This window comes from Geotrypetes seraphini, chromosome 2 (genome assembly GCF_902459505.1).
Source record: "Geotrypetes seraphini chromosome 2, aGeoSer1.1, whole genome shotgun sequence".
NCBI lineage: Eukaryota > Metazoa > Chordata > Amphibia > Gymnophiona > Dermophiidae > Geotrypetes > Geotrypetes seraphini.
In genome coordinates this window covers 327,369,495-327,393,929 of record NC_047085.1, presented here as the reverse complement: position 1 = coordinate 327,393,929, position 24,435 = coordinate 327,369,495, and the positions used below count along the sequence as shown (strand labels likewise).

General features: G+C 45.3%; 1 protein-coding gene across 4 annotated transcripts in view; it reads left to right on the top strand.

Annotated features, from left to right (window-relative positions):
• The window catches only part of RARB (retinoic acid receptor beta), a 751,528-nt gene that overhangs the window by 573,613 nt on the left and 153,480 nt on the right, over positions 1 to 24,435 (top strand). For all 4 annotated transcript variants that reach the window (XM_033930170.1, XM_033930168.1, XM_033930169.1 and 1 more), the window contains one exon: positions 3,755 to 3,896. In XM_033930170.1, coding sequence (XP_033786061.1) covers positions 3,755 to 3,896 — 142 coding nt within the window. The remainder of the gene's footprint in view (positions 1 to 3,754; positions 3,897 to 24,435) is intronic.

Sequence of the window (24,435 nt, the reverse complement as noted above, 5' to 3'; positions counted from 1 at the left end):
AGGAAAGGGGGGGGGCGGGAAGGGACTAAGTGAGCCGGTCGGATTGCGGAAAAGGAAGGGGGGGGGGGGGGCGGCAAGGGATTAAGTGACTACAGCCTAAAAACACAAGCAATGCAAACATTAATATGCAGAATTTACATGACAATAGTGATTTCTATTCCGCCATTACCTTGCGATTCAAAGCGGATTACAAAAGATGATATCTGGCAATTTCCAGGAGAGATAAAGAGTAGATCAGGATGTTTTGGGGAAATGGGAAGATGCTTGCAGTATGAAGTCGATTTCAGGAATTTCTTGAACAGTAGGGTTTTTATTTCTTTTCTGAACGTTTTGTAGTCTGGGGTCGTTGTCAGTAAAATTGTGTCCAACGAACATTCTCATCAAAATTAAAATTTGGGACCATGGACTTTCCCACCAAAATTCAAATTCATGACCAACAGACTTTCCTGCCTCAATCACCTCAAACCCCAGCCAATCAGGTAAGAAGAACTACTACACATAAAGACAAATTGCAGACCTCACAACATACCCTGAAGAAAGCCAAAGCATGATAGCTGAAACGTGGGTTCTACCTACCCAGACACAGCAAGACCTGGACAACTGCAACAATCTTACTTTTTTAATGTGAAAAAAATAGTACATATGCATGGATTAGAGGTAGGGGAGGGGGAGCTGAACTTCTATCAGTCCTCATATCGGAACACTTACCGCTTTGGTGGCAAACCACAGTTAACTGGCACTGTGCAGTAAGTCCCCCCCTTCAAGAATTTAGTGCAGCCGCGCTTGTTCTCTGCTTGGGCTGATACAGCAAGGCTTACACTGTCAAATGTGCAGGCCAGCTGCTTGTGGAAATCACCACACACATGTGCCAGTAGATCAGGTGACCTCTGATGCAGCAGGCCCACGCATGTGTCAGTGTGAGCATTGCTGCCTCACCTGGGGCAGAGAGCAAGTGCGACTGTGCTGAATTCTTGAAAGGAGGAGGCGGGACTTGTCTTCTTGGAGGACCCTGGGTAGTTAGGTGGTGAGAGGCTCATACACTCTAACGGGAACCTTGCAGAAACTACGTCCATAGCCAAGGGATCCCTGTGGACTTGCAGGGGATTACAGCAGGATCCCTGCGAACTCAGCTCTCCACTGTGGCACACCTGAAAGGAAATAATGCATAGCATGAAATTTTATCAGCGTTGAGTTTTTGGTACCATGTATAGAATTTTAACCTTTATGACCAAGTTCAGAACACATGGTAGTTTGGTGGTACAAGGTGCTGATCAGAAACCCACAATCATCAATAAGTTCATGACATCACCAGGGCCGGATTACCCAATAGGCCAACTAGGCACGTGCCTAGGGCCCAAAATAGTCAGGGGGGCCCGCTGAAGGACGACTTACCATGCCATTTTTTTTTCAGACGGCTACGGGTCCCCCCTCTTCCCTCCCTGCATGGCAACGGGACCCCACCTGACGACAACAATGTCGGCCTCCCCCAGGCATCAATGGATGGAAATGTAGCCAATGAAGCTCCAAGAAGGTACCGCTATTACTGCGTCTGCTGGTCCATCCCCCTACAACGTTACTTACTTCTTCTGGCAGGCGCAGTCATCGCATGACCTTCTTCGAGCTGCGTTGGCTGCATTCCTGTCCATAGATGCCAGGGGGAGAGCTGGCATTGTCGTCGGGTGGGGGCCCGTTGCTGTGGGGGGGCCGGCATTGTCATCATCAGGTGGGGGCCTATTGCCATGCAGGGAGGGAAGAGGGGGCCCGTTGCCGTCTGGAAAAAAAATGACTGCATTGCCGTTGATGCCGGCGGTTGGCTGCATTAGTTTCTGTGGATGCCGGGGGAGGGCGGTGTTGTTGTCATTGTCGATGCCGGATGGGGGCCCGTTGCCATAGGGGGGGAGCACGTTGCTGTTGCTGTATGGAAAGGGTGGTGGAGGGAGAGAAAGGGGCATATGCTGATGGAATTGGTGTGTAGGGAAAGGGGGGAGAAATAAGGGGGAAGGATACTGGATGGATTTAGGCTGGAGGGAAAGAAAGGGGGCAGATGCTGATGGAAGTGGGGGGAAGAGAGAGAACAGAGTGAAATGCCAGACCCATGGGGGTGTAGGTGTAGGAGAGGGAAGGGAAAAGAGGAGAGGAGAGAGATGCCAAATCATTGGAGGAGGGAAATGGAAGAAGATGGATGCCAGACCAATGGAGGTGAAGGGAAAGATGGAAGGGGGAGGCATACAGTTTCTGGAAGTGGCATAGGACAGGGTAGTTGGAAGAGAAACAGAGAGATAATGGACCCTGGGGTGGTGGGGGAGAGATGCTGGATGAAAGGGTAGTTGAGAAAAGGACAGATGGTGGATCTGGGATGGTGGGGTCCATTGCCGAAGCTGTGGATATGGACATGAAAAAAAGGAAAGATGCCAGACCTCGGGAGGGAGGGAAGGGAAACGGAAGGGGAGGACAGAGATGGAAGATGGATAGTTAGCATGGAGAAAGAAGAAAACAACAAATGGGCAGGAGACCCTGGCAAGCGAGTTATCAGAAGACAACCAGAGCCTGGGACCTACAAAAGGTAGATAAAAATAATTTTATTTTCTGTTTTGTGATTACAATATTTATTTTGTTTACACCACAGAGATGGTGTGGGGTTGGAGATGTTGTAACCCTATATGTCTGCTAAGACTAAGCCTTAGTCACTTAGGGGTCCTTTTATTAAGGTGCACATTTAGCGTGCGCAAAATCAGTTAGCGTACCTTAATAAAAGGACCCCTAAGTATCTTAATTAAAAATTTGACCCGTGACGTAGCCTTTTTTTCAGATTTCGGCCCCTTATGTGATTGAGTTTGATACCCCTGATGTAGAGTGAGGCAATTAGGCAATGTAAATTTGGTTATTAATATAGACTTATATTTTGGATAGTATTACTGCTTTACAATATATTTGAACGTTTTTATATATGTATTGAAAGGGTTCAGAGTTAATGTCCTGGGTAAGTAGGTGGGAAGGGAAGGACGGGGGATTTGTTCAGAGATATTTGGGGGTTGCATAGAAGAAAAAACTGTGCACTGGTATGCTAATCTTTGTTTGTTTTGAATTTAAGTGGAAATAAAAAGTAAATAAGAAAACAGATAAATGGAGGCGGGGTGTGGGCGGGGCAGGCCCAGGGGGGCCCAGTGTACTTGTGTGCCTAGGGGCCCTCGAAGAATGAATCCTGCTCTGGACATCACAGTGCAGCATCACCATGTCATATTTGTGAACTGCACTTCTTGTGAATGGGTCCTCGCTTTGCTCTTTCTTGGTTTACCGTTTTGCTCCATGTGCAAAATAGAGCTACAGTGTATACAAAATACATGTTTACAGATTGGAGTGTGCAGTGATTTTATGCTTTGACAGATGAGTTATTTACAATCGGCTCTAAGTCAACGGAACATAAACTCAGTCTAACCTTTATAATTTGAGCTTGATTGGCAAACTTAACCTCGTGTTACATTCTCTTAATCCTTAGCCCTAGGCTCAGTTTACATTACTTGGATGGGAAACTTCTGTATATTTTTGATTAAGCAGCACGCTCTTGATTTCAGGAAAATAGATACTATGCTTTAATATTTCATGCAGGTCTTAAGGTCCACAAATTCAACATTTAAGATGTAGTCATTTTGTTAATGTAAGGGGGGCAATCAGCAATGTGATCAAATTTCATCCAGTTTGTAAGTGAGGTACTCGTATTGTATTTCATTTTTTCCCCTCTCTGTTCTGATTACAGGGATTTTTTCGCAGGAGTATCCAGAAGAACATGATTTACACTTGCCATAGAGATAAGAACTGTGTTATTAATAAAGTTACTAGGAATCGTTGCCAGTATTGCCGCCTGCAGAGGTGCTTTGAAGTTGGAATGTCCAAAGAATGTAAGTGGAATTTGTAGAACTTTTTTTTTTTTTAATCTTTCAAATGCTAAATACTAATACCTTCAGCATCTGCAAGGCACGAGATTTTGACAGGGCTGCATCTGACCTCGGTTTCACAGGCCTCTTGCTTTCTGCTTCTGAATCGTGCCTAAAACTTTCCGTAAAGATGATTATCCCAGGACAAGCGGGCAGCATATTCTTAATGCATGGGTGGCGTCACCGACGGAGCCCCGGTACGGACACTTTTTACTAGAAAGTTCTAGTTGGCCGCACCGCGCATGCGCGAGTGCCTTCCCGCCCGACGGAGGAGTGTGTGGTCCCCAGTTTCTTCGTTTCTGCGGAGCGAAGAAGACGCATGTTTTTTCAACGGCCGTTGAAAACGAGTTTTCTGCCTTCCCGCTCGCGTAAATCTTTTCGGTTTTTATTCTCTTTCTTTTCTGATTCCTTATTTTTACTTTAAAAAAAAAAAATAAAAAACTCTTGTCGAGTTTTCTGTATTTTCTGGCCGGCCCTGGCGGGGCCTGTTGCCACCATACAGGCCTCCGGATTCGATTTTGCGGAGGCCATGTTTCCCTTCATGCCCCCTCAACTGGGCTTTAAGAAGTGCCAGTGGTGTGCACGCCCGATCTCTCTCACCAACCCGCACAATTGGTGCCTACAGTGCTTGGGTCCAGAGCATCGGGCTGACACCTGCACCCGCTGTGCAACGCTTAAAAAGCGCACATTAAAAAATAGGCAGATCCAGCAAAATATTTTGTTCGGTACCGGATCGGCCATGGAACCTGCCGCGATGTCGACGGCACCTCAAAAGTCGGCACCGACTACGTCGACACCACCGGATCCTTCTTCGGGGTCGCTGGGCCCAGGTAAGCAGGCTAAGAAGCCTTCCACTTCTCTAGAACGCCCTCCTGCCACGGTCGCGATGCCGACCCTTCCGGCACCGCACCGACCCTGTAAATGCTCCGCTCCGATATCGGTGAGTGCCTCGTCATCGGCCTCCTCATCGCCGGAGCGTAGAGCGGCACCTATGGTACCGAAGAAGAAAAAAGCGGTACCGGTGCCCCCCCTGGATGATCGCATCGCGGCCATACTCCAATCCCAATTACAGGAGCAGCTGCAGCAACAACTACAACAACTGTTGCCGGCGTTGCTGGCCCCGAACCTTCCGGTACAGGACCGGTCCGAGCCTCGCACTGTCCCATCGGTGTCGACCCTCCTCGATACCGATTAATACCTCCATGCCGGTGCTCTCGGCTGAACCACCTACAGTGCATACCCGTGCTGCTGCCAACCCTTCCCGGTCCCAGGAACGACACCGGTCTTCCTCACCCGGTACCGCCTCAGTGCGCTCGGGCAAGTCTCTCTCAAAGACCCGCCATACCGAGCCTTCCACACCGATGTCCAGACGTGCACAACCCGACGTTAGGGACCCGGACTTATGGGAAGACTCCCCGCACGGTACCGAGGAGGACGCTTCGTTGACCGACGAAGAACCCTCCATGGCCGACACCGTTTCAAAACCGGAACAGTCCTCTTTCTCTAAATTCCTTAGGGAGATGTCAGCAGCTCTTTCTATCCCCTTAGAGTCCGATTCTAAAAAGTCTCAGGCTTTTCTCGATGCCCTAGACTTTGAGCAACCTCCCAAGGAATTTCTGAAGTTGCCGTCCATGACATCTTACGGGAAACTTTTTATAAAAACTGGGAGACTCCCCTCACTGTTCCCGGGGCCCCTCGCAAACTGGATAGCTTGTACCGGGTCATTCCAATCCCAGGGTTTGACAAGCCTCAATTGCCCCACGAATCTCTCCTGGTGGAGTCCACCTTGAAAAAATCTCAGTGTTCCAGTGTATGTGCCTCCACCCCTCCTGGCAGAGAGGGAAAAACTATGGATAAATTTGGTAAGCGCCTTTTCCAAAATGCAATGTTAGCCAATAGAGCAAACAATTACACCTTCCACTTCTCCTTCTACATGAAGCATCTGGTGCAACAACTCTCCTCCTTACAAAAATATCTTCCTGAACGTAAGGTCCCCCTCTTCCAGCAGCAAATTTCCAGCCTACTCCAACTCAGGAAGTTCATGGTTCGCTCCATTTATGACTCGTTTGAGCTGACCTCTCGAGCATCTGCCATGGCTGTTGCTATGCACCGTTTGGCCTGGCTGAGAGTCTCTGACCTTGACATTAACCACCAAGACCGCCTGGCTAACGCACCTTGTCTGGGTGACGAACTCTTTGGGGAGTCCCTAGACTCGACAACCCAGAAACTCTCAGCACACGAGACTAGGTGGGACACTCTGGTCAAACCTAAAAAGAAGACTCCACCTGCTCGCCCCTACAGACAGCAGTCTTCCTACCAGCACAGGTTCTCGGCCAGACCTCTCAACTCGCCTCAACAACAGTCTCACTGTCCTCGTCACCAGCATTAACCTCAGGCTCGGTCACAGTCTCATCAACCTGCCAAGCCTCTTCCTCCATCAAAACCATCCCAACCCTTTTGACTCCTTTCTCCAGGGCATAGCCAGTCTCCCACCGTCGCTACCTCTTCCTCAGCCTATCGGAGGACGTCTCCAGCTCTTCCTCAGCCGTTGGGAGGTCATCACTTCGGACCAGTGGGTCCTCAACATCATTCGCCACGGCTACTCTCTCAACTTCCAGACTCTTCCACCAGACAATCCTCCCATCGAGTCCACTTCTCACTCCTCCCAATCCATCCTTCTCCTGAGGGAGGTCCAATCCCTCCTTCTTCTCAATGCCATCGAAGAGACCCAAAGGGGTCAGGGATTCTACTCCCGCTACTTCCTGGTTCCCAAGAAGACAGGAGACCTCCGTCCCATCCTCGATCTCAGGGACCTCAACAAGTGTCTGGTCAAGGAGAAGTTCAGAATGCTCTCCCTTGCCACGCTTTACCCTCTTCTCTCTCAACACGACTGGCTATGTTCCCTAGACCTCAAAGAGGCCTACACTCACATCCCAATCAATCTGACTTTACGGCGCTACCTCCGATTTCAGGTACAGCACCGTCACTATCAGTACAAAGTGCTACTCTTTGGCCTCGCATCATCGCCCAGGGTATTCACCAAGTGCCTTATTGTGGTGGCGGCCTTCCTCAGGTCTCACAACCTCCAGGTGTTCCCCTACTTGGACGATTGGTTGGTGAAAGCGTCTCCACTTGTGCTACAAGCCACTCAACACACCATCTCTTTCCTCCATCTCCTGGGGTTCGAGATCAACTACCCCAAGTCGCACCTACTTCCCACACAGCGACTTCAGTTCATTGGAGCAGTTCTCGACACCACTCTGATGAGGGCGTTTCTCCCCTCCGACCGACAACGGACCCTGCTCCACCTCTGTCGTCAGGTGCTCCTTCATCACTCCATCCCAGCTCGGCAGATGATGGTCCTCCTGGGCCACATGGCCTCGACGGTCCATGTGCTTCCTCTGGCGCGACTCCACCTCAGGACACCTCAATGGGCTCTTGCCACCCAATGGTCACAGACCACGGATCCTCTTTCTCATCCCATCTCTGTGACATCGTCTCTTCAGCAATCTCTTCAATGGTGGTTGAACTCCTCCAATCTTTCCAGGGGTCTACTCTTTCATCTACCCCCTCACTCCATGATCATAACCACAGATGCCTCCCCCTATGCGTGGGGAGCTCACCTGGGAGATCTTCGCACCCAGGGACTCTGGACTCCTCAGGAGCGTCAACATCACATCAATTTCCTGGAACTCAGGGCCATGTTCTATGCTCTCAGGGCCTTCAAGCACCTTCTCTCCCCTCAGGGTCTTCTCCTGTGCACAGACAACCAAGTCGCCATGTACTACCTAAATAAGCAAGGCGGCACCGGATCTCCCCTCCTCTGTCAGGAGGCCATCCGCATCTGGACCTGGGCCACGGCCCGCAGTCTCTTCCTCAAGGCTGTCTACATCCAGGGCGAACAGAACTCCCTGGCCGACAATCTCAGCCGCATCCTTCAACCTCACGAGTGGACTCTGGATCCTCCCACACTCCGCTCCATCTTTGCTCGCTGGGGCACTCCTCAGGTGGACCTCTTTGCAGCTCCTCACAACCATCAGCTGCCCCAGTTCTGTTCCAGACTCTTCTCTCCTCATCGTCTGGCCCCGGATGCATTCCTGCTCGACTGGACGGATCGGTTCCTCTATGCCTTTCCTCCACTGCCTCTGATGTTGCGGACGTTATTCAAACTCCGCAGGGACAGAGCCACCATGATTCTCATCGCCCCTCGGTGGCCTCGCCAACACTGGTTCTCCCTCCTGCTCCAGCTAAGCTCCAGAAAACCCATCCCTCTGCCTGTGTTTCCTACTCTACTTACGCAGCAGCATCAGTCTCTACTGCATCCCAATCTGTCCTCGCTCCACCTGACAGCTTGGTTTCTCTCGGGCTGACCTCTCCAGAGAATCTGTCTCAGCCTGTCCGTCGTATTTTGGATGCCTCCAGGAAACCGGCCACCATCCAATGTTACCATCAGAAGTGGACCCGGTTCTCCTCTTGGTGTCTACTACATCATCACGATCCCACCTCATTGGCGGTGGAAACTGTACTGGACTATTTGCTCTCTCTGTCCGACGCTGGCCTCAAGTCTACCTCAATCAGAGTCCACCTCAGTGCCATCACTGCGTTTCATGAGCCTATCCTCGGAAAACCTCTCACGGCTCATCCCCTGGTTTCCCGGTTCATGAGAGGCCTTTTCAATGCCAAACCACCTCTGAAGCCTCCTCCAATCGTCTGGGACCTGAATGTGGTTTTATCAGCCCTCATGAAACCCCCATTTGAGCCTCTTGCCACAACTCCGCTCAAATTTCTTACATGGAAGGTGCTTTTCCTCATTGCCATCACCTCTGCCAGGAGGGTTAGTGAACTGCATGCACTGGTTGCCGACCCACCTTTCACTGTTTTTCACCATGACAAGGTGGTTCTGCGTACCCATCCTAAATTCCTTCCCAAGGTGGTCTCAGAATTTCACCTCAACCAGTCCATTGTGTTGCCTGTCTTTTTCCCTAAGCCCCATTCTCATCCTGGGGAACAGGCATTGCACACGCTGGACTGTAAGCGTGCCCTTGCTTACTACCTTGACCGTACCAGGGCTCACCGCTCGTCTCCTCAGCTCTTTTTGTCCTTCGACCCTAACCGTCTGGGTCGTCCTGTCTCTAAACGGACGCTTTCCAACTGGCTTGCTGCCTGCATTGCGTTCTGTTATGCTCGGGCCGGTCTCTCACTGGAAGGTGCTGTCACGGCCCACAGGGTCAGAGCTATGGCTGCTTCTGTGGCTTTCCTCCGTTCCACGCCCATCGAGGAAATCTGCAAGGCTGCCACTTGGTCCTCAGTTCACACGTTCACTACTCACTACTCACTACTGTCTGGATACCTTCTCCAGACGGGACGGGCACTTTGGCCAATCTGTGTTGCACAATTTATTTTCCTCCTCCCTCTCTGTTAGCTTGGAGGTCACCCATGTGTTAAGAATATGCTGCCTGCTTGTCCTGGGATAAAGCGCAGTTACTTACCATAACAGGTGTTATCCAGGGACAGCAGGCAGATAATCTTACATCCCACCCACCTCCCCGGGTTGGCTTCTTAGCTGGCTTATCTTAACTGGGGACCACGCACTCCTCCGTCGGGCGGGAAGGCACTCGCGTATGTGCGGTGCGGCCAACTAGAACTTTCTAGTAAAAAGTGTCCGTACCGGGGCTCCGTCGGTGACGTCACCCATGCGTTAAGAATATCTGCCTGCTGTCCCTGGATAACACCTGTTACGGTAAGTAACTGTGCTTTTTGGCTTTCTAGTCTTCCTTTCTGAAGGACTGGAATCTTGGAAGTCTTTTAAATTTCTAGAAAGATGAAAACCTGGTCAAGTTAAATCCAGTGAATTCCTGGACTTTATCAAAAACACTGCTTAATTAAACTCTTGGCTGTTGGACTGTCCGTTATTCAATATGAAAGATGTTTGAAAAGTATAAAAAATGCATATTTCATTGAACATTACAACTAAGGGCTGCAATATATGACAGACAGGTTGAAAACAAATTGCTAGCGGAAAGGGCAATTAGAGCCAGTGGTAGATAATTATTTAAGTACAGGTTGTATGTTTGCAATCCTGTTTAAAGAATATGGCTATTAAATTTAAGTCATAATGAACAAAAACTTTTTTTTCCCCCTAATATTAGAATGCCTTTACAAATGAGAAGGGTGGAGGGGATTTTATCATTTTTCAGAGCAAAAGATGAAATGTCATAGTTATAGCCCTTGGTTAATTGCAGTGTCACAGAATGAGCCTCACGGTGATATTCCCTTTGAAACTGCGATTCATGACAAATTTTGCAAGTCAAGGGGTGGGAGAGCAAGATGTGAACCTCTCTGTATAAAGGCCCTTTTTCCTCCTCCCTTCCCTTAGGTCAGGGGTGCCCACACTTTTTTGACTCGCGAGCTACTTTTAAAATGACCAAGTCAAAATGATCTACCAACAATAAAATTTTAAAAAAACACAACGCACACTGTACGCATAGAATTGTTAATTATCATTCCTATTCCGGGATTTTTTCAAAGAGGTCAAAGCAGGTGACTCTATGCACTGTCACCTCAGTAACAACCATACAAAAATAGACAAATACCCACCCCCCTCCCTTTTTACTAAACCACAATAGCAGTTTTTAGCGCAGGGAGCTGCGCTGAATGCCCAGCGCTGCTCTCGACGCTCATAGGCTCCCTGCGCTAAAAAACACTATTGTGGTTTAGTAAAAGGGGACTATATTATAAAATATAGAAAGCAGATATAAATTCAGTCACATTTTGATTATTTTAAAATAAAATCATTTTTCCTACCTTGTCTGGTGATTTCATGAGTCTCTGGTTGCACTTTCTTCTTCTGGCTGTGCATCCAATCTTTCTTTCAGCCTGTATGCTTCCTCTCCTCCACACCTCATTCCCTCCCCCAACTTTTTCTTCCTCTCTCCCTGACCTTTCTTTCTTTCACTCTTCATGCCCCCTTTCTTTTTTTCTGTTTCTCTTCTTTCCTTCTGTTTCCCTGCCTGCCCCCTTTCTTTCTTTCTCCCTGCCCTTCCCCAAGCCACTGGCACTGCCGCTGCCATCGGGGAACAGGACCCAAACGCCACCAATGGATAACAGGCCCCAAAGCCGACACCGACACCGCCCCATGCTCTCCCTGCTTTGGGCCAACCAGCATTCCTCTCCCCGATGTCAATTCTGCCATCAGATAGAAAATTCCGCCCAGCCAGGCAGCGATTGGCTGGCCCGAACTTCCTCTCCGACGGCAGAATTGACATCTGGGAGAGGAAGACTGATCGGCCCGATAGATCGCCAAGGCAAAGTGAGTCCTGGATGATCGACTCACTTTGCCTTGGCGAGCTACCGGTCGATCGCGATCGACCTATTGGGCACCCCTGCCTTAGGCTGATTCCCATTTCTTCCCCCTACCATACTAGCTAGCATTTGGATGAGAGTGATTCTTCAGGCTATATTGTGTGTATGCAGTTAGATGTGTGCATTTATGCCAGCCACAGAGTTGGTATAAATTCTCATGCCTAGATGCCCAAAATATGTACGTAACTTATAGTATTCTATAGGTTACAAGTATGTGTGAGTCCTGCCCAGACTCTGCCCATGTGTATACTCACCTGTAAAATATATTTACAGAATCACCTGTAAAATATACTTACAGAATTGCATGTAAGCAGATTTTCATCATTTATGCATGTATGCAGGGCTGGATTAAAGGGTAGGCCTAGTAGGCATGTGTCTCAGGTCTGAAGACTTCAAGGGGCCCCCCGAAGACTTCATTGGGGCCGGCCACTGGCATACTGCTCCGATGATGGTCCGGTTTGCATCCCTGGCTCTCCTGACTCCCCCACACCCCCACCTACCTCTTCCTCTCTGCTGCAATTGAATCTTCAGCCAGCTGGCAGCAGCAGCAAGGCCATCAGCCTGCCCCGGAATTCACCTCTCTGCAGCAACTTCCTGTTCCCCGCATAGGCAGGATCTGTAGAGAGTTGGTTTCTGGGCAGGCTGACAGGAGCAGGCTCATCTTGTTGCCGCTGCTGGCTGCCTAAAGATTCAGTTGCAGTGTCAGAGGAGGTAGGTGGGATCCCCATGATCAGTAATCCCCCATCTCTTAAAACTCCAGAAGTTGACAGGAGTCGTGTATTAGTTTCTTCATCTGAACTCTGCTTTTTCCTCGAGTCCTTGCTACTTTCAGAATGTAGGAATTCATTTAATCTATCAGAGTCTGTAAAACTGCATGTTTTCAGAAAATTTCTAGTACAAATCTCAAAACTTTCAAGTGTTTTATCATCTTCACAAGATGAAATGCTATTTATAAAAAGTTATGGAGAAGCACAGGGGGAAAAAAAAAGACGATGAACCCTTGTGAAATTATTTTGCCAAAGCAGTTCATTCTTTCAGTACTGGCATAATAAACCTTGCAGTCCATTTGCAAAACATCTTAATTTTGTAAGAGATCTTCTTAAAGCAGAATTTCTTTGTTTATATTTTTGTGTTTCACCGTGGGTGTAATCTTGACTTAGAATGTATTTTATGACACAAAAAAAAAAAGAAACACTATAAACTCTTCACTTCTTTCTTTGTCTAGCAGAGAATTTAGCTCCTATTTTGGGGATATGATCATTCTTCTTTCTAATCTAATACCTTTCTCAAATTGTTTTTAAATTCTTGAAATTGACACAGATTCATTGAAGAACTTCTTCCTGCTCTTTTAAAGCACTTTAAACTATGCTAAGGGGAGAGCCTCAGATCCCCGTGCGTTGCTAGATTTTACAACAGCACTGGAAAGGGAATTAATCCTCACCAGCTCTTGATCCCCCTCCTGTCCTGCTAAACACAACTTTACTTCAAAAACTAGCTTAAAACGTAATGATTTCAAAACGTTACAAAAAAATCAAGCTACTTAGCTGCAGGGCAGGGTTCGTTAATAGTTAAAGAATGTCACTGCATCCCCACCAGTCCTCGCCGATGTCCAGCTAGCTGCCGTTTCGCCCACAAGCTGCGTCAGGGCTCTGGACCAATGTTGCAGTGTGCTATCTTACTCGCTCATACTCTGCCATTCCTGTATATGATTTTGGGGGATATGATCATTCTCCCAGACACTTAGGGCCTGTTTTACAAAGCCGCACTAGTGGCTGCAGCGCGGTAATGGCCTCGAAGCCCATAGAGATTTAAAGGTCTTCGGGGCTGTTGTCATGCGGCTTTGTAAAACAGGCCCTTAGAGCAGGTCTTGTAGTAAAGGACAATGTCTGCTGGCAGTTTTACAAATTTGAAGCCACTGGCCGTCTCTGACATTGTGTAAAAAGAAATAAATGAAAGTAACGAAAAGGAAGAAACTTCATGAGTCTTAACACAGTAACATAGTAAATGTCAGCAGATAGAGAGACCTGAACAGTCTGTCCAGTCTGCCCATTAGTTATAAGCATTATAAATTCATGATTAAATTACATTGACCTTTTTTCTTTGATATTTCTGGGCCATAGATCATAAAGTCTACGCGGTACTGCCCTTAGGTTCCAACTACTGAGGTTGCCAACGAAACTAACTCCAACTCATCCAACCGTCTTGGTATTTGCAGATCCAAGCCATAAAGTCTGCCCAGCAATGTCCTCCCTAGCTCATCTTATACCGAATTACCATATAAGGGGCACAGACCATGCAAGTCTGCTCATTATTGGCCTTAGCCCTTCAATATATACCATTCATTTTCTAATTATATAATAATAATAACTTTATTCTTCTATACTGCCATAGTCAGATGACTTCTAGGCGGTTCACATCGAAGAGGGCTGGACAATCAGCAAATTACAGAAAGTAAATGGTGAAGGTACAACATATTACACGAGGAATAGACAGAAGGAAAAAATAAATCTAGTGAGGCTTCTGATTAGGAGATGAATTGGTCAAACAGTACGGTTTTAATTACTTTCCGAAAGGCGCCGTAGATCTTCTGTGTTTATCCCACACTTTTTTAAAAAAAAATTTTGTTGCCATTTTCATTTCCATCACCTTCCTCGAGAAGGCATTCTAGGCATCCATCACCCTCTCCATGTAAAAGAAAATCCTAACATTACTCCTAGGTCTACCTCCCCCCAGTATCAATTTATGCCCTCAAGTTTTATTATTTTCCTTTTTCTGGGAAAGATTTGGTCCTATAATAATACCTTTCAAGTATTTAAATGTCTGTATCATACGAGGGCTGTTCAAAAAGTATCAGACCTTAATTTTTCTTTTATACACAAATAAAGCTAGGGAGGCGTGGTTTGGTGCATGTATGTAGGCGACCTTAATGCGCATGCTTGAATTTTTTCCCACCTGCAGAAGCTGTTAGTCGCCGGTAGACTGCCAATGGGTGAGGAAGTGTAAGTGAGCACCGTCCGATTTTCATTTTGGACAATTTATGACAGAAAAAGTTAAACAATGCTACTGCATTAAATTTTGTGTAAAGCTTGGCGATTCTCAAGTGGAAACGATCCGGAAGATTCAACAGGCCTTCGAGGACGAAGCAATGAGTCTGTACAGACTTGAAAGTTATGAGATCTACTGGAGTTGACTCTCTAAAGGCAGTGATTCCACAAACTGGGTTCCTGCTCACGATGGCTCCACTGACAAATTAGCTGCTACTGCCACTGGAGGTCCTGGCAGCCATTTTGGAACTGGAGCATGGTTAGAAGCACTGCTTATAACCTCAAAATGGCTGCCAGGACTTCCAGCAGCAGTATCACAAGACTGTTGCCCCGACATCCCAGCAGTCGTTTTGTCAACAGAGCCAGTATGGGTAGGAGCAACTGGGGATCATGCCTGCCCCCTCTAGATCACCAACTCTCACCTGCCTTCAAATCTTTTCGAAAAGCCTTGAAAACTTTCTTATTTCAACAATAGTTAGATAATTGCCTTAAGATGGGCAAATAATCTGTGTATATTGCCGATAGCAATTTTATCAATCAAATCGTATTAAAATTTGGTTTAAGTTTATATCTTATCATATCCTATCCAAAGATCATGAATATGTCTGTTCTCTTATGTTAACCGAATCAAGCTCCTGTTTGGAAATGATGTGGTATACAAACCTAAGTTTTAGATTAGATTAGTGGGCCCAGTGAGGTGGGGGGAGGGCTACGTGTGGTTCCAGGAGAGGGAGTTCCTTGTGTTGGGAGGCAGGAGGAGGAGGAGGGTTCCTTTGTATATGAAAAATATTTTAAGGGTTCTGTAATAAAAGAAAGTTTGAGAATCACTGTACTAACAGTTCATCTTTCCCCCAGTCTCTGAAACACCACCTGTGCTGCCTATGGAGAGGTCTATTAGTTAAGTAGAAGCTGTGAGTTCTTCCAGCCTTTACCACGCTTTGCATAGCCATTTGCAGCATAATATAACCATCATCTTAACTCATGTTAGTTCTCTGTGTTCAATTTACACGGGTCGCAAAGATAAATCTGACAGCTTCCCATCAAGCACACACAACACCCCCAACCTCTTTTACTCCATTTTTTTTCTTTATATTTATTGAAATTTTTACATAATTCACAAGAATATTCCTCCTGTACAAGTAAAACAGAAAATGAAACAAATTAAACAAACTCGCATTTACTGCTACTAGGAAAAAAGTCCTTCTTTCTTAGACCACTAACTCAAAGGAGGGAGGAGAATTGAATGTATTGAAGAGATACCAAAAATAAGAAAATAACAATAATCTTGAAAGGATTAACAGCATTTAACCCCCTCTTTCCTTCCTACTCTTAAACATTCCCGGTAGCTAAACCTTTCAAATCTAAAAAAAGCACGGAGCTATTCTGGTGCATAGTAGACATATTTAACACCTTGATATTTAATCAAACATTTACACGGATATGCTAATAAGAATGTCACTCCAAGGGTCAAAGTCTCTACTCTCATTACTAAGAATGATTTTCTTTGCTCCTGCGTTGTTCTCATGATGTCTGGAAAAATCATACTTTCTTTCCAAGAAACAATAATTGAGGATTTCGGAAATACAATCGCATAATAGTATTCATATCTTGTTCGAAGACAAAAGATATGAACAATGTGGCCCTCTCTGTAGATTCGGAAACAGTAGTTTCTAATAATTCAGTAACATTGAGAGCGTCTGTTGGCAAAAATTCCTATGCACCTGGGGTGGTTCCTACAATTTTCTTTTTTGTCAAATAGTAAATTCTATTAAGTGGAGGTAAATGCTCAGGGGAAAACTTTAGTATTTCAGTTAAGTACCTTTTCCACATATTGATGGGTGTAACCCCCAGGGCCTTTGGAAAATTCAACAGACGCACATTTAATCTTCAGTTGTAATTTTCCATTTATTCAATTTTTTTTTACTCAAAACTGTTCGTTCCTTTATCAAATTATTAGTTATAGCTTGAATATTTACCACATTGTCCTTAACTTCTTTTATCTCCATTGAGAATTCTCCTTTAGTGTTCTCCAAGGATTTCCCCAAAAGCGTCCACGGTACTTACAAGTGTTGTCAGTTCTTGTGAAGATCTGGCCATCTGGGTGTTTAGCTGCTTGAGAGAGTCCCAAATCTTCTCGAGGGTAATCGCCCCACGACTTTGTTGGTTCAGAGCCAGTAACAGTGCTGGCTCTCACTGCTCCCTGCTCTCCTTCCATTCTCGCGAGTCCAAGCCCCTGATACGGGGTCTCCCCAGCGCTCACTTCCGCAGAAGAAACCTCCAATTGGACCGCGAGTTGAGCAGGGTGCAGGGGCGGAACAGGCTCCGGAGGGGGGAGAGAAACCTCCTGCCCGAAATCCCCAGCCGCTCCTCCGGCCGGAGTGAGCCCGAGCCTACCTCCCAGAGCATCGGGGGCCTAAGGAAGCTGCGGCAAAGTCCAGGATAGAAGGGTAGAAGTCGCTGGACAGGGGTAGAAGTCCGGACCACAGCAGGCTCAACATGGACACTACCCTTCCGTTTAGAATGAGGCATTGCAAAGTAGTCAATAGAGGAAAATGCTCCTAGACCGCTGGTAAAACTGCTAGCTTCACGCTGCCGCCATCTTAACTCCTCCTCTTTTACTCCATTTTATATATCATGTAACAGGCAGGTTGCATTGTTTGTTTCCACATATTAGCCAACAAAACCTGAATCAGTTTATCCAACTAGAAAGTATCATTTTGAGTTCACTCTCTGCAATGAGCTCTTGTCTCTGCCTTATAAAAGCAAAATCCCCTGTGTATGATTAGATTTTCAATGGAAGCTTTAGGAGCCATCACTTTGATTTCAGATTAACAATAAAATACCTTCTTTTCTTAGAATCTGATGCTTAGTAGAAACAAGTGAATATCTGTGTTGCTTCGGTTCTGGCAGTAAATTAAAACCAGTCTTCCTAAGCGTTAATCTGTTTTGCCAACCTGTAATTTCCAAGCCATTAGGAAACATTTTGAGTTTATCACTAGACAAATATTCTGGGATTTCTACTGTGTAAAATTTTTCTTTTTTACTTTAATTTTTATTGAAATTTAGAATTAAATCACAAGACAGTTCTTGTTCCAAGCAACATAGAAAGAAAACATCAATAAGCAAATTAATAGAGGAACAAAAGAACACTAAGGCTGTTGGCGGCCGCCTTAAAAACAGCCACTGATTGTGCATCAATCACGCGGCCTCACCGGAAATGTAGGCTAGGGTTTTCAAGTCTTGCATTTACAGCGCCTATCTGTGATGAGAATCGCAGCTATGGAGGCGCCTACTGATGCCTACGGGTATTTCTGGTGTTAACCAAGCCTATTTTACCCTTACATGATGGCAGGCGCCTCTGTAGTCGCGATTTCAGTGCCGTTTGTGGAAATGCCATCTTTTTAAAATTACATTTTAATTGCTTTTAAAGGAAGCAAACATAAATCGCATTGATTAATGGCAATTAAACCAATTCATTTAGGCCCTAACTGCATAGCAGGGATCTCAAAGTCCCTCCTTGAGGGCCGCAATCCAGTCGGGTTTTCAGGATTTCCCCAATGAATATGAATTGAAAGCAGTGCATGCACATAGATCTCACGCATGTTCATTGGGGAAATCCTGAAAACCCGACTGGATTGCCGCCCTCAAGGAGGGACTTTGAAACCCCCTGCTGTATAGCAAGTCTTAGAATACCTGATGATGCAAATTGTATTTTTTTTTTTTTTAATTTTGGGGAGGAATTAGTTTCACACCCTTTCAGCACTAGTTCATGTTGAGTTAACTTAAGGGCTTCCTTTTTAAAGACGCTTTTAGTACTTAAATAAATTACTTCTGGTGTTTAAATTGTTTAATTTTTTACCTTTTTATATTTAAATTCCTTCTCTTTTTCCCAATTGCAGTTTTACCTTCATTGTTTCTTTATATTTATTGTATTTCTTTCTATAACTTTCCCTTTATTTGCTCATGTATGTATAATAGTCTTTTTAGATATGTTTAGTTATGTCATTTTATGTTAGGTATTTTTACGATATTTTAATATGTTTAGGAATAATTTTGTTAGTTTCCCCAAACTTTGTGATTTTTAGCTGTACATTGCTTAGAATCTGGAATAGGCGATTAATCAAATCTTATAATAAACTTGGAAACTTGGAAACATTCAGGTACTGTAGGTTTTTCCCTGTACCTAAAGAGCTTAGGATTTAAATTTGCACCTGAGACAAAAGTTAACCCCATCTTTTTAAGCTGCGCTGCCAAGCAGCACAAGTTAAATGCCAAGACGCCCATTCTAGTCCTATGGGTGGCTCAGCATTTAGCTTGATTAAAGGGACGGGGGGGGGAGGAGGGTGGAGAATGACAAAATATGGCTGATTGATTCTGCTCAATTGTTTAGTGGGGGGTTTCCCCCCCCCCCCCAATACTGTAATTTATAATCCGCATATCCTACAATTCTATGCAGATTACAAATTATTCTGCTAACTGTCCCAGTGGGCTCCTACTCTATCTAATGTACCCGGGGCAATGGGGATTAAGGCCCAAATTCTGTAACCGGCGCCTATTTCGGAGGCGCCCACCTAGCTAGGCGCCTATCTAAATTGATGAACAAACTCAGTTAAGCTTTTTAATCGGCAATAATTGAAACTTAGGCGCCTATCAAGAAAGAGCGATTCTGCAATAAGGCGCCTCTAAAAATTTAGGCGGCCTTCAAAAAAATAGGCGCTATGCACGTTGGGCGTGGGCGGGGCTACGTGTTAGGTGCTTAGTTGCAGAATCGCTGCTCTTATGCATGCTTGAGTGCTCACATAGGGGCCTAACTTTTAGTTATGCCTAGAGCTAGCCTGCTTATTGGGCATCTCCAAAATAGGTGCCGCTCAGCGTGATTCACTAAACAGCACCCAATTTTACTTGGATCGTGCTGAACGGTGCCTATTTTGGCGCCTAACTTTTAGGTGCTTCTTATAGAATTTGCCCCTAAGTGACTTGCCCGGGGTCACAAGGAGCAGCGCGAGATTCAAACCCACAACCTCAGGGTGCCGAGGCTGTAGCTCTAACCACTGCACCACACACTCCCTGTTATCCTGCGTTAATGCATTATATAAATTTTGGTTATAAGAAAATTGATATTGTGCTAGAAAATCCTGTAAGTGACTTGATGCTACATGCCAACGTAGGTGTTGTTTGCCTGCTTTATTTGGTGATAGAGGAGGTAGGGACTGGGAACTTAGATTAGTGGGGAGTCGGGTGAATGTTCTCCCTCTTCCTCAGATTGGCATTAGTTAGTTTTCTTTCCCCCTTCCCCCAAACTGACACTCTCTCTGTCATACCCACTCATGCTTTCTCATTTTTTTGTGTTTCCTCTCCCCTCTTATTTCTAACAGGTTAGTATTTCAATTGTCCATTGTCTGGCATTTTAGCAACAAAAGGATCAGTTAAGGGGCCATGGATCCTTGACATTCACAGGCTCTGCCGGCCCTGTCCCATAATGCACACTTCCTGCTGCCGGATGGCAGAGCCTTGCAGAGCGTCTGAATGACAAAGCTCTTCAGTTCCTTAACTAGTCTTTTTGCTGCTAATACAGTTGCAGCCACACTGAAGAGGTTGCGACAAAGACCAGGGTTTGAGAGGAGCACAGACGATGCCTCAGTGTTTGGGTAGGCCTTGTCCCTGCTCATCAGTACTCCTCCCCCGACCTATGTCTATGCCTATGCCTGGCAGAATAATATTCTGTAAACCAGTCTTTTACGTAATTACTAGCATGCTGTTCAGCACTCTCATCCCAATTACTGCCCTTAGATCAAAAATTACTAATTAAGGGATTTCTGTCTGCATTATTGCCTGGAGGTCAAGTTATACTTAAATCTCTTCTCACAAATTACTCCTCTTTGGACAACTGAAATTCTTCAAGGTAAAATATTTGAAAGGCCTTTTCTCTAATAAATGGTTTTATTCAGTTTCTTGATCTCTTCAGAAAGGTTGTAAAGTGTTTATGCCTTTGATTAAATTCATATCTGATTTCCTGATTCACTACATCCTTAACCACCCTGTTTGCAATCTTAATGTATTCCTCATCAAGATGCCCAGAAGCTTAGTATACTATCCCCCTTTTCTAAGAAACCGCGCTAGCGGTTTTTAGCACAGAGAGCTGCGCTGAATGGTCTGCGCTGCTCCCGATACTCATTGAGTTCCTATGAGCATCGGGAGCAGCACGGGCCATTCAGCACAGCTCCCCACGCTAGAAACTGCTAGTGCGGTTTCGTAGAAGATGGGGTATGAGTATTCTATTTCATGTCTGCAAGCTTTATACAGACTATGCCTTAAATGTTTTAGAGCAGGGATGCTCACACTTTTTGGGCTTGCAAGCTACTTTTAAAATGACCAAGTCAAAATGATCTACCAACAATAAAATTTTTTAAAAACACCAAGCACACTGTACACTGAGAAAATGTTAATTATCATTTATATTCTGGGTTTTTTTCAAAGAGGTCAAGGCAGATGACTTTATACATTGTCAACTCAGTAACAACTATACAAAAATAGTTTTTTACTAAACTTTTTACTAAACTGCGATGGCATTTTTTAGCACAGGGAGTTGCGCTGAATGCCCCACGCTGCTCTCGAAGCTCATAGGCTCCCTGCACTAAAAACCACTATTACGGTTTAGTAAAAAAGGGCCATAGTGCAAAATATAGACAGCAGATATAAATTCTACAAAAAAGACACATTTTGATCACTAAATTGAAAATAAAATCATTTTTCCTACCTTTGTTGTTAGTGCATCCAATATTTCTTCCATTCTTTCAGCTTCCTGCATGCTTCCTCTTCTCCAGACCTCATTCACTCCCCCAACTTTTTCTTCCTCTCTTCCTGCCCCCTCCCCTTTTTTTCTTTCTTTCTCCCTGTCCCCCTTCTTTCTTTCTGTCTCCCTGCCCCATTTCTTTCTTTCTGTCTGTCTTTCTCTCTCCATGCCCCCTTTCTTTCTTTCTGTCTCCCTGTCCTACCTTTCTTTCTTTCTTTCTTTCTTTCTGTTTCCCTTCTTTTTGTCTCCCTGTCCCCCCTTTCTTTCTGTTTCCCTGCATGCCCCCTTTCTTTCTTTGTCTTTCTTTCTCCCTGCCTCCCCCAAGCCACGGCCGCCGCTATCTGGGAACAGGCCTGTAAGCCACCGCCACCGAGTTCTGAGCTCTCCCTGTTTCCCGACGCTGTAAACAGGACTACAGAAGCGCCGGGTTCACCAGCATTCCCCCTGACGTCAATTCTGACGTCGGAGAGGAAGTTCCGGGCCAGCCAGGAGGCAGTAGCGGCTAGCACACGTGGAATTATAGTGCGCGCTATTCCGCGCGTTAAGGCCCTAACACTCCTTTGTAAAAGGAGCCCTAAATGTCGATCTAAGTCTCACTGGAAAGTGGCTATCAGTGTAATTTATTAACTGTCTCTTTGCTAGATGTTTCCAAAATAGCTGCAGAAACATTATTATAAAACTGACTGGATCCAAACTCTGCCTACTGCAGCTGTGTATTATTTAGCCCGTGATTGCTCTATTTTATTATAAATTTATTATAAATATGACCCATTCTAGCCTTAGAGTCAGTAAATTAAATGACACCGAACATTAGATTATTCTGATTATTTAAAAACTGGGATTTGTACCAAGTGCCTCAAAATGACTGGGGAACTTAAAACGTCCACGGTCCTTTCCCCTTGCTACTGCTGATGAATAGAGTCCACAAATACACTCTAAAACAAGATGGCAAGTCCTGGGGTTTAAATGTAAAATCATCAGGGCTTAACTTCAGTAAAAACATAAACCTAAAAACAGCCTGCTATTCTTCTGACCCCAAATTAGCAGCACTGTCAATCAGAGCCACTGGTGGGAAGACACAGCAGGTTTTTTTGGGGTGGGTTTTTTTTTCAGAAGGAGGAATTTAAATGCATTTTTAATTTGTTGTAACAGACATCTCTTTAGCTGCATTTCAAGTCAACACATCACGAATAAAAGTGCAAAAGTGATCTCAGACACAAGCCTGCTGTATGTGTTCTGCCTGTCTGATGGCCCGCCCTTCTCTATGGAATGAAGATCTATAATCTTGAGAACCAAGGCATCAGGAAAGAGGCTTCAGTCTTGTTCACTCTCTCTCTCCTTATAATTCTCAAGATTGGTCAGAACCCAGCCTGAAGGGACCAGGAAAGCGATCACAAATGTCGACTTTTCCCTTAGCGGGTTTGCAAACAATGTTAGCCTGCTGGAGGAGCGAAGCTTCAACGGGTCTTCTCAGCAGTGGAACAGCTCAAAATCCCCTCAGCAGCACAGCAACACAGCAGTTTTAAGTAGCCAGCCCATGGTTCACTCTTCATTTGCCAGTTTCGCATGCAGCAGTGTTCCTGAGACCACCAACAAGATAAGAAAGCTCGTTCACATTTTCCAAATCTGGGCTGATGGGTGCATAACATCAAAGTTATTTTGGAACAGTATTCTCTCATTCTTTTTAAAGCCCTTGGATATAATGGTGGTTATTTTACAAGCTCTATTCTTGTTTGGATGCCTAGAAACTGATATATAGACGCCCAAATTGCATGGACTTCCAAATCCCAATTATATAAAGCCAGGCTATGCATGTCTAATATTCTAGTACAGTGTTCTTCAATCTTTTGACACCTATGGTCCGGCGGAAATAAAATAATTATTTTGTGGACCGGCACCGGTCCACAGACCGGCAATTGAAGAACACTGGGCTAAGTCGTGCCCATGTCCACTCAATCTCTGCCCCAGGCCCTGCCCCATAATAGTACTAATTGTAACATCATTTTTCATTTATACACACACATAATATAATCGTATTAACAACACATAATGGTTAACCACAAAATTAAAATACACAAAGCACACCGTATGCTTTTCAACATTCATTCCTACCAGAAAACAGATAACCCCATGCAAATGCAGGACCAAAAACTAAAAGTACTAATATTTACAAACAAACCCTAAGATGCAAGAGTCTGCAAGCAGTACAACCCCAGAGGAAAAGAAACAAATGCATTTCTTCCTGAACAGAAAGCAGATGTAAATCAAGCACTAAATTAAAAAATAAAAACATTCCCCTACCGTTGTTGTCTCTCTCCCTCCATGCTGGTGCCTTGCCTTCTGGCCTGCCCCCTGGTGTTATCTTCGGGTCGGTCCATGGTGCGATCAATACGGCGTCTTCGGGCCAGCTCCCTGAGTGCTGCAGTGCACAAAGCTGTGGGCAGCGGTTCCTCGCGCGCGTCCCGTGCCTTATCTGGAAGCCTTCCCTTTGTCAATTCTGTATCTAGACAACAAATCTAAACACAGTCTTCTCTACGCTCTAGTAGCATTACATCTGTATTGTAATACAGCCTACGCTGAACTTCCTTCCCAGTTGCTGAAGCGCCTTCCAAATGTTCAGAACTCAGCTGTTAGGATTCTTTGCAGTGCATCCAGATCTGATCATGTTACCCATTTATTTGTTCTTCACCATTGGTTTATGTTTATTATCATTTGTTATACCGCATTACACTTAAGGATTTAACCAACAAAATCCCCATCCCACCCCATCCCTGTATTGCTTCTACAGTTAAATGCAAAAAAGCCATTGGTTACTAATATATTATCATATACAGTTTAAAATACCGATCCTAATGCATAAAGCACTCCACCCAGGCATGCCATGTTATCTCTCATCATCCCCAGGAAGAATGTTACGAGCTCTCCATGTTGGATGCCAAGTCCTTTCCTCCATCAAAATTGCCCAATGGGAATCAACCAGAAAATCAGCTTCTTTATCTCGGGAACTATGTATTGAACAATCATATTCTAGATTTTGAGCAGGACTGAAGACCCACTTTTTAAATTTAGCTTTACCTAATTTATCAATAGCTTAAGAAGATACAAGGGATGCAGGTCTCCCCTTCCTCTCACACTCCATGGCCTGAGCCACTGGCTCCATTGTTAATGCAAACAGCAATGGAGAAGGTAGATGCCCTTTCCTGGTGCTTTTACCTAACAAATACATTTAGGATTTGGCCCCCATTGCTGTAACCGGAGCTAGAGTAGAGTTTATTGACCCAGAGCTGAATGTGTGGCCCTAGTA